Source organism: Chroicocephalus ridibundus, chromosome Z (genome assembly GCF_963924245.1).
Source record: "Chroicocephalus ridibundus chromosome Z, bChrRid1.1, whole genome shotgun sequence".
In the NCBI taxonomy this organism is placed as follows: domain Eukaryota; kingdom Metazoa; phylum Chordata; class Aves; order Charadriiformes; family Laridae; genus Chroicocephalus; species Chroicocephalus ridibundus.
In genome coordinates, this window is record NC_086316.1 from 10,032,396 (window position 1) to 10,043,425 (window position 11,030).

At 43.9% G+C, this 11,030-nt stretch overlaps 1 protein-coding gene across 1 annotated transcript; it reads left to right on the forward strand.

Moving 5' to 3' along the window:
* The first annotated feature begins 467 nt into the window (after nucleotides 1-467).
* Nucleotides 468-10,490, forward strand: ALDOB (aldolase, fructose-bisphosphate B). Its single transcript, XM_063320076.1, has 9 exons — nucleotides 468-624; nucleotides 6,998-7,119; nucleotides 7,397-7,608; nucleotides 8,085-8,139; nucleotides 8,294-8,454; nucleotides 8,679-8,762; nucleotides 9,243-9,417; nucleotides 9,574-9,773; nucleotides 9,998-10,490. Exons 2-9 carry the CDS (start codon nucleotides 7,008-7,010, stop codon nucleotides 10,091-10,093), a joined length of 1,095 nt encoding a protein of 364 aa, XP_063176146.1. The 5' UTR covers nucleotides 468-624; nucleotides 6,998-7,007; the 3' UTR covers nucleotides 10,094-10,490.
* Nucleotides 10,491-11,030: the final 540 nt, after the last annotated feature.

Consider the following 11,030-nt stretch of genomic DNA (forward strand, 5'->3'; position numbering starts at 1 on the left):
CGTATACTAATTAGAAAAGGAAAATACGTTTCTGTGCTAAATTTTCAAGTGAGGAAAATCATTGTAACACCTAGGAAGCCACTGAGATGATAGTAACTCATGTCAATTAAGGATCTGTTGCGTTGTTTCTGTGTTTTATTTTCTACTCTTCCTTTCTGCACTGTGAAGTTTCCTAAGTATAAGCTTCCAGAGATCTAACCCTAAACTGTATGCTATGCCAAAGATCCCTGTAAATGATTTCTACGTTTGAAATGGAAAACTTGTAGGTCTTTTCAGTCTGTTTTAGAAAGAGGAGGAATAATTTGAAATAACTGGAAAACATCTCAGTTTCACCACATCATGAATGGCCTTACATATATACAGGGGAGGGGAAAGGGGAGGAACACGGGGAGCGAGAGTAGGTCCCGTTGGTTGTGTGCGGCTGTGATCTGACAGCCAATGACTGACCTTGAGCAATGACACCTCCCCAGCCGGCCTGGGGAGGAGGGATAATGAAGGAGTGGAGGAAAAAAAAAAAAAAACTGTCAAGAATTTTATAAAAGTTAGTGTCTAGAAGGACCAGGTCTCTTTGCCTGCAACCACCTCACCAGAAGCTTGTAGCAGCAGAGCACTTTCCACAAACAAGTACGTATAATAATTTCACTTCTAAACTGTAAAGGTGGTATATAATATCAGCAGCTGAGACACAATGTGTTTTAAAGTGGGACTGGGGAGTTGTTTTTGGTTTTGTTTTCATTTTTTTGTTCCAGGAACAGCTTGCAAGAAATAAGCACTCAGCCATTCTGCAGTGGTCTTCCAATGTGAACCATTAGCTGCTAGCACTGGCTTTGTAGCTTAGCTTAGTCACTCAGAACTGGAGTAAGTGAATCCTTAGTCTTGGAGTAGAGCAATAACATACCTGCATCATTTCCTGCATTGTTTTCTAGTGCTTTGTTTTGTATGTATTTGTTGATGCTTGTGGAGTACATAAATTTATGTTTTGCAAGGAGACAGAGAAAATTACTGGAAAATGCAGCTGGTCCTGACAAACACCAATGCTGAAGTGTAATTATGCGTGTTCATTGTGCAGCTTCCTCTGAAGTATTAGTGCAGTAGTGTGGATAAGATTTTTCGGCAGGGGGATGTAAGGTAGTCTGCAGTGCAGGAAACGAAAAACTGCTCTTGCATTAGGCTGTAACCTTTCAAGTTGTGAACAGACAGCTTCAGCAAATTGCTCAACAAACTCAAATCCTCACTGAGTCTGTGATCCTCCATCACTTTCTCAACTACCCCCTGTACCTGGCACCCAAAACTATTTAGCCAATCTGAAACCCTCACCACTGCTTCCTCCAGCCTCCCCTGCTGGCATTACAAGACTTGAATTCCCATGCAAGTCTGACTGCATTTTTTTACCTTCTCTGAGAAGAGCCTAGCCCTGAGAGAGAAGCAGCTTCAGCCTAATGACCGCACTTACTTCCAAGAAACCAGTCTCTTGCCACCTCAGCCGTCTCTAGCCATCATGAGTGCTGCAGGAGTGCTCTGCACTGACTGCAGAGGCCATGTCCCTCAGTACATAACCCCTCTTCATACTTGCTAGAGAGATGAAATGGCGGTACCTTTGCTCAGAGCTCAAGTATAGCTCTGAGGCTAATGTGAGAATCAGTACGCAGGGAACTGCAGGTCTCCCATACTCCCATCAACTTGAGATAGGATGTTGAAGCAAGGTCCCTAGACAGAGCATGAAAATGGAAAACCCCCTCGTTTTTACCCTCGTAAGAGAGAGCAAAACCCAACCAGACAATTTACCATCATATATGCCACATAGGACCTATCAAGGTGGTGAAATCAGTATGTCAATCAAAAACATCTGCTGGTTTTTCTAGGTGACCGAAGTCTGAACATCTCTTTTTGTTCCATACCCTTGACTCACTTTTTAGAACCCAGAAATGAAACATTTTGCTATACTAAAACCTTCCCTCACACTGCAAAGATGAAGGGAGAAACATCCTGTTCTTCCCTCAGAGCTCCTTTATACATACAGGAGGCACCGCTGCCACTTCAACTCCCTAAAGCTTACAGAGTCGCAGAGATATTCAGGCTGAAAGGGATAGTAGGACGTTTGTAGTCCAACCTCCTGCTCAAAGCAGGGTTAGAAACAAGGTCATACCAGGCTGCTCATGGCTTTATTCAGGTGGGTCTTGAAAACCTCCAAGGATGGAGACACCACAGCCTCTCTGTCAACCTGTTCCACTGCTTGGCTGTCCCAATAGTGAAAAAAAATTCTTCATATCCAGTCTGAATCTCTCTAGTTTCAGCTTATATCTGTTGTCTCTCACTCTCCCGTCACCTGCTGCTGTGAAGAACCTGGCTGTGCCTGTTCGCTCACCACTCTGTAGGTATTGGGGGTTGCTGAGAGGTGCCTCCAAAGCTATCTCTCCTCAAGGATGAACTAGACCCAGCTCTGCAGCCTTGTCCTTGCAGAGCAAGTGCTTCTGCCCCCAACCTTCTCAGTGGCATCTGCTGAACTCACTCCAATTTGTCAATATCTTTCCTGTACTGCAGGGGCCCAACACTGGATGCAGTACCCAGATGTGAGCTGTTCCCCCATCCCACTAGCCCTGGTGGGATCACTGCCAGGGGTCTGCCCTCAAGGCAATGGCTGGGCATTTGTCCTGGCTTGAGCTTCATGGTGTTCCTGTTGGTCTCTTCCTGCCCCCTGTCCGGGCTCCTCTGGATGACTCCCCAGCAATCAAGCGTATCAACTAGTCCTGCCAGCTTGGTGTCTAGATAAGAACGTGCTCTGTCAGCAGGACGGGGCCAGACTTGCCCAGTCGTTCATACCTATCGGTTTGCCCAATGTCCAAGTAACTAGACTTACTTAGAAATAGCTTTTTAATGGAGCTCCATAGATAAATGAGGCCAATACAGTTGTTCACTGTAATGAGAATATAAGGTGCTTAACTCACTATGTGTCTGTCTCTCCAATGCATACAAGTGTAAACGAATGAGAAGTAAATCCAGCCAGGTCACAACTGTGCCTACATGTGATGGGCTAAATTTTTGAATACTTTTCATTCTCCATATCAACTGTATTTATCTATTTATATATGCAATTTTTGCTTCTTCAAATCCTGCTCTTTGGAGGCAGAACCTCTCGCGTTCATAGTGCAACCACATGCACATGTGGTTTGTATTGCTAACTGTCAGTTATGATTAAGGCTGCGTTTACTAGTAGCTGAACAGGAAAAGCTACATGCATGGGATACAAGCCGTATTTTGAGTTTGGTCCTGCACTTTTGGAACCAATTTTATAAAAGAAGGCAATGAAGAGACTCAAGAGAAAAATTTACAGATTCTAATCCAATCTTTTCGCATCTGCAAACCAGGACTCAGGTGAGATTTTCTGTAAGATTGGAAAATGCCAGTCACTTGAGGTGGTTGGAAAGAAAAGTTGCCTATTAATGTTTCTAAGATGACCTGAAGCAGAATGTAACAGTTTGTTCCTTTTGCTGTTCATCTTGCCTCTGCCCTTTGCTACTCACTATTAATATTAACAGGATGCAGTGCTTGTGCTGATATCCATGAAGATATTTCCCCTGCAGTCCTCCGTTACGGTAGCTAAGAAAAACTTGAGACTTCAGCAGTACAATATTTACTTTTGCAACTGTGCTGTCCCCTTTTCCCCCACCCCCACCTCCTGCTGGTCACAAACTGAGGGCTTAACAAAGAAGTTTGTTTGCTTAAGGAGCTGCTGAAGCCTAACAAACACTCAAGGTAGCCATAAAGCTGGGGGCTTTGTGCATTCTGTGCAGTTTTATTCTTTTGTTTTTTTCTTCCACTTTTTAAAAATGTTACATAAGCAGTTACCACAAAGAGAAAACATTGTATTAATACAATGTCAAATCAATGTGAAATCACTTGAGCTTGTGACACTATGATACCAGCCCAGAGCCTAAAATGGGTAAATAAAAATAAAATGTCTTGAAAAACTTTAGTGGTGAGACAACTCTTAGATACTGTTACAGAGAACACAGTTCCTTACAGCTTTCTCCTGTCTGGAAAAGTTGTCAAATTAAACAAATAAAGCAGAATAATAAGGCAAATAGCTTTGTTCTCAGAAGAATGAAATGAGCTGTGCAGCTTTGGCAGCTTGGGAACAACCATTTTTCCTCAGGACCCGTAAGGTGATATATCCAGCTCTTTAAGGGGGAACGTCAATGTTTATATGGATGTGCTGGGAGCTAACTCTTTACAAGGCAGCTATATGAAGTGTTCCTGAAGTGTAAGACTTCTCCACTACCCTTTTAAATACTCAGAGCAGTACCTTACAGCAGAGACACCCTTTCTGAATCCAATGGGGAAGATCCTCAGAGGTTATGCTCCTTATGAAAGAGTCACAGAAAAATGAAGTCCTAAATCAAGGATCCTTCAACATTCTAGATCTTGGAGCTATCATTAGCTTTACAACTGCTCTTTTGCATACATTTCTTCACCATTTCAGTTAGAAACACTGTGCATTTTATTCATCCTTGCAGCTCAGCAGGGTAGCTGGGAACCACTCACCACGGCCTTACAGATCATTTTGGGGAGCCTTTTGGCAAATCTCCACTTACTCCTTCACACTCAATGAGATACTTGCATGGAAACTGGAACTAATCTGATGTCTACCAATTCATCATTGTGGAACTACACTGTATTGCTTCAGTCTCTCAGAGTACTCACTTGGAGCAGCATTATCCACTGAAAACTCATATTTCTGTATTTTTGGCAATTTGCTCTGCAGGCTGGTTTTGAGTGATAACTGTCTCTCTGTTATCTTTATGCAAACACTGGAAACAAGCAAGACACAACAGACATTAGTCTCATTTCTTATTGCATTGCTGGAGAGAAAGTATACCCATAATAACATAACCAGAGTGACTGATGATCTTGTAATTCAGCTAGCTGGATTAAAGATTATCTGGATACACCTACTCATGCCGCAGCATACCTCTAAACTGCAACTCTGAAATCCCGTTACTGATTTAGCAATTCATTAGCTTTGACCTTGGACAAGATCATATTCTTGCCAGATCATAATATCACAGTCTTTTCCATGGAGACTGTGAACTACTGGAGTGTTTCCTCATCATTTTGCAAAACAATTTATTTAACACCGCTATGGTTTTGACTGAAGTGCTTACAACACCAACTATCATTATAATAATGATGATAACAAGCCAGTTTCCTATTTCTAAGAGACAGATCAGACGCAGAAAGCAGGTGAGGGATAAGGAGGGTTAGAGGTGAACTTAATTACCTACGCAGTATAAACCATAGCTCTTCAAGTTCTTTTAGGTGGGCCAAACAGGATAAGAGCTGGGAGTGAATAACTTGTGGTCACCACAGTGAAGGATGGTTCCCAGAGCTCTGGCCATAGCCTGGCACACAGAGATATGGGTTCAGCAAAGCCTGCTTTTGCAGGACCACAGAAAGGCATTTCAGTGCTTAGAAAAGGAGGGAACCCTCTCCCATTTGCACAGTCTTCGTCATGCACTCTCTCAAATTCCCTCTAAAACTAGAATGGCTCACCTTTGATAAGTTGCATAGGATGAATTCTGGTCTCAAACAACTAACAAAACGGTAAAGCAGACATCTGGGCACTGCATCTGACTGGTCCGTACTGGCAGGCAACGCCATTTGAATCTTGCACAATAACAACACCAAAACAAAGTACCTTCAACTATAAATCAGAGGCATGGATTTATAGCTGTCACAGTACTGTGATAGTATTGTTACCAGAAAATTTTGGCACCATTTGGCATAGTGCACAGAACTCTCTTGATGTTGGCATCTACCGTATCACGACTAGCAGCCAGACCCGTGATCCTTTCTCCCCATTAACGCCCTTCAGCAGGGAGGGTAAGACACGGATTCTCTGGCAACATAGTATCTGTGTGCAGGGAAAGAGGATGCAGGACTTGGCTGTGTACATGCTTATATAGAGAGACTTATTTGCTGGCCATCTCTGGCACACAGTGAAACGGGAAATGGCATGTTCTTACTCCCAAGACTGAGTTTGGGAATAGAAAACGCAGATGCTGCCCAGAGGCCTTCCCCTCTGGAGGAAAACTTGTTATTGGAGATCTTTTGTGTGGGTTTTAACAATTCATCTTGTGGATTTATCATCCGCTGATAAAGCATTGGGTGTTGCTTTAGCTATAGCACATGATAAACAGTGGGAAAAGAGTCAGTATAGCTCAGGCTCACAGGCTTATACACATAGGGAAGTAACTCGGACTATTCAGATGATATGAGAAACTGTGATTTAATGCCACATAATCAAAACTTTAATAAGATCAAGCATTTTGTCATAACAAGACAGAACATGGATTTCAGGTGCTGGGTACCTGCAGCTTGTAAGCCTCTGCCACAGCAGAAAAGTTAGAAATGCATGGTGAACCTTTCTAAAACCCCAGGTCTTACGCATAAGTAAGCAATGCACTACAGTTCTGAACGCAGTCATGGGGAGGAGGGAATTACAAAGCAAGGCAGGAGGATGGGGATGGGAGGTGTACTAGACAAAACAGCAAATACTGCCAACACAGACCAGGGCATGGGAGAGGGGTATTGTTAGGAAAAATGTAAAGGTAAGCAATGTGACAATTAGAATTCTTCTGACCAAAAAATCGTAAATGCTTTGCAGAGAGGTTTGCAGAGTCTGCAATTAGCACACTTGTTAGCTTGGTGCATGCTTTTATGACAGACTGACCTTCCTTTAGGCGCTCAGCAAATCCATGTATAATGCAGTCTTTCCCACTTGGTTCTGGAAGGATGTGTTAGGATGCATTTCTGTCTTCTGGTTTTGCCGGACACACCAAGCCAAGAAGAAACTTGAATGGACTTCTGGGCATGCGCCTGTGATAACATCGACCAGATAAGCACCAAGAGCCCTCTAACAGAAATACCTGAGTGGTGTCTTTGGTTGACGGTTGTGTATACAGTGTCCCTCAGCTTGTAACAGCATTCTCTTCCACAGGTAAGCCAACATGACCCACCAATTCCCAGCGCTGTCTCCAGAGCAGAAGAAAGCTCTTTCAGACATCGCTCAGCGTATTGTGGCTTCAGGAAAGGGGATCTTAGCTGCAGATGAATCAGTGGGTGAGTTCTGGATATCAATCAATTAGCAGTACCCAAGACTTTTCCTCTTAATTTTGCTTCATCTTTGAAATCAGTGGAGTAAATGAAAAACACTTAAAAACTGTTGACTGAGCAGGAACAACTCAGCCAGGCAGGGCTGTGTATATAGCAACAAAAGCTGACAAACTATGGGTTAAGAAGGGAAGCTCTGAACTGAAGTCCCTAATGACTACATACTGGGATCAGGAGGCCAGCCAAGCCGAACACTGCTCTGTCTGAACTTTGTCCACCTCGCTAGGTACCATGGGGAACCGGCTGCAGAGGATCAATGTAGAGAACACGGAGGAGAATCGCCGGGCTTTTCGAGAGATCCTCTTCTCTTCAGATGCTTCCATCAACCAGAGCATTGGGGGAGTGATCCTCTTCCATGAGACACTCTATCAGAAAGACAGCAATGGAAAGCCATTTCCAGCTCTCATCAAAGAAAAAGGCATTGTGGTGGGAATAAAGGTGAGTATCTGTACATGTCTGGCTGGCAACATACTCTAAACCCCATTTCCAGTGAAAATTATATACAGGGCTGCACTCTCTCCACTTTTTTTTTTTTCTTTTTTTGTGCTTGTTTTTAAAATCACTAGAGGATCTCTGCGACCATTCTCTGCATTGTTTTTGTACAACTAACCAGGGGCACATTTGTATTTGATGCAAGAACTTTTCACTGCAATTAAATCCCTCCATGCAGTAACCTAAATCCAGTCCTTTCTGCATCTGACAGAGCTCTTGAGCCACTCCCTGAAGCCATTGCCCAATTCACTCCTTTTCTTCCCCTTTGCTCCAACATTTCCCTCATTTGCGCCCTTAGCATGTTCAGCTCCGTATTTTACTCACAGTCAGTCTGCAAAGACTGACTAGCCATGGGTAAGAATATAAGGATGAGACTGCTCTCCATCTCTCTGTAACCCTTCCTGTTTTCTTGGTCTCCACAGCTGGATAAGGGCACAGCCCCCCTAGCAGGAACAAATGGAGAAACCACCATCCAAGGTAAGGAGAGATCTAAGGAGCCTAAGCTATGACTAGTGCAGCAAGAGCCATGGGGTGACTCACCTGAATCACAGCCTTGGCTGGTGTCATGGTACTTTTCAGAGCTATATCCTGAGTAACTGCTCTCAGTGAAGGACTGTTCTTTCATCTGCAGGGCTGGACGGACTAGCTGAGCGCTGTGCCCAGTACAAAAAAGATGGTGCTGACTTTGGCAAGTGGCGTGCAGTGCTGAAGATCACCAGCACAACACCCTCTCAACTCGCCATCCAAGAGAATGCCAATACATTGGCCCGCTATGCCAGCATCTGCCAGCAGGTATCTACCCTCCAGCAACCCTTCCTGTGATGCTGTTGCCCCTTCTCACTGTTCCCTGCAATAACATGCTAGGTAACTTGAAAGGCATATCTCTGGGATGGTTTTGGGAAAGATGAGGAAGAAGGGCAGCACAGCAAGAAGGAATACCACCAAAGTCAGGGTAGACAACAAGGACAATTTTTCCTTTAAACTCCATACAACTCCTCTGTTTTTTTTTTTCTTAGAATGGCTTAGTGCCTATTGTGGAGCCAGAAATCTTGCCTGATGGAGACCATGATCTCCAGCGCTGTCAGTATGTCACAGAAAAGGTAAGAGATTCCTGCCCCTCTCCTTCCCTTCAAAAATCTAATCTTATGCAGAGTTTGTGTTCACAGATGTCAAAGATTTTTTACCAAAAAAAGTACTTTGTAACTGCATCACAAAAATGAGTTGCTCATGGTTGAATAATTAGTTAATAGCAAACACAAGAGTAGAATCCATGCGTTTGGATTTCCACTCAAATTGACAATATAAGCATTCTCAATATCAAAAATACGGATTGGGAGCAAAAATACTTACCCCTCTTTCAGCACCTCAGTTTGCAGGGACAAATCCAGTACACAAGAGTGGTATCCTGGTATCATCTCAAAAGCAGTGCTGTCTCCAGGGCTGCAACTCCTGTGATAAATTTAATGAGAAAGTAAAGTTCAATTTGATCTTCTCACATTCCCAAGGAATAAGCTGTCTTTCCACAGCATGTTAAGGTGAAGATTTCAGCAGAGGTCTGTATTCAATCCTCCCGTTTCCAGGTTCTGGCTGCTGTCTACAAGGCCTTGAATGATCATCATGTGTACCTTGAAGGGACACTGCTGAAACCCAACATGGTGATGGCTGGGCATTCCTGCCCCAAGAAGTACACCGCTCAGGATGTAGCCATAGCAACTGTCACTACTCTTCTCCGCACCGTTCCTGCTGCTGTTCCTGGTGATTCCTAATTCATTCCTACGTATCCGTTCACACTGTACATGGCCTTGCTGGCCTTGCTCCTACATCAGACACGCTCACTCCTCTGGCATATAAATGTCAGGGATTGTGCTGGCTGGAGCACTGTTTCTAAGCCTCAAAACCTCTTTCTTGCAGGAATCTGCTTCCTGTCTGGAGGTCAGAGTGAAGAGGAGGCATCTGTCAACCTGAACGCCATGAATCAGTTGTCTCTACCTAAGCCTTGGAAACTGACCTTTTCATATGGGAGAGCCCTGCAAGCCTCTGCCCTGGCAGCATGGGTGGGCAAAAACGAGAACAAGAAGGCTGCACAGGAGGCCTTCCGCAAGCGGGCACAGGTACAAGGCTTACCCCCAGTGCAGAGAGGAGCTGCTCACCAGGGAGGGAGACATGTTGTCACCTTCCTAAGGGTCCTCTTGTTCCCGCCCCTCCTGGTGCTTCATGTTCATGAGCGACGTTATTCTGCTATTTTTGCCATGCTTGGTTATACCTCCTGCCTTGCTAGATCTTTCTTTCTTACTCCAAGGTAACTGGTTTTCCCTCCTTTTTGTTTCTTCTTCAGATTAACGGTTTGGCTTGCAGAGGACAGTATGTCGTGGCTGGGAAGACTGACACAGCTGCCACGCAGTCACTTTTCACTGCCAGCTACACCTACTGAAAGTGCAGGAACCTTCCTTCTTCCTGTCCCACTTCACAAGATGGAAGATGTTCATAAATGAAAGAAAAACAAAGAAATCTAATTTCCCTTACCCTAAACAAAACTGGGGATAAAATAGATCAGCTTTCTCTCCACCCTTCACTCCCACAATTTACCAAGGGGATATTCTTGTTTCATCCGCACATTCCAATGAAGGGGAATTCTTTCCATACACCATTGAAGCATGAATCTTCTCTCCCTCTGGTTTAAACTTAGGCCCTAGAATAGCAGACAGATTAAGTAGTTCCCTAGCAATCCAAATACATACCCTTGCTCATTCCTGCATTTTGCAGCCAAATCCTGAATTACAAAACCTGACGGCATCTTCAATCATAGCAATAAAAGTAATTGTAAACTATTCTCTATTTCATGATTCTTTATTCTGTATAAACTTTACAGTATCTTTCACACATCCGTTGTTTTCAGTGCCCTATGCAAAGATTAAGTCACAAAGCCAGTTACTGCCAGTAACCAGTCAAAGCCAGCCACCAGTTACTGCTGGTGAGCTTGAAAAACCGTGAGGAGACCGAATGGAAATAATCCAATAGCGATACAGCTGGAGATGTTAATCCTGCTGACTGAAGTCTGACAGACACTGAGAAAACTTGAGAGATGTATACGGCAGGCAGGGCACTGGACTCAGGCCACAGATAAATAACACTACCTTCAGAAGCTTCTTGTGTCTCTGGAGAATCATGGTGGTGTCATGAGGATGCTATACACTGAGTTAGGGTTGCACAGCTTGAGTTAATGCTCTGCAAAGATTATTTTTCCAAAGCGCTTTTACGGTGGTGTTTTCCACAATAATTAACATAAAACATGCAGGGAGGCATCCTGGCCCACCCTGTTGGCATAGCTTGAACAATTAGGCTGATGTTGAAGGCCCAGAGTTTGACCT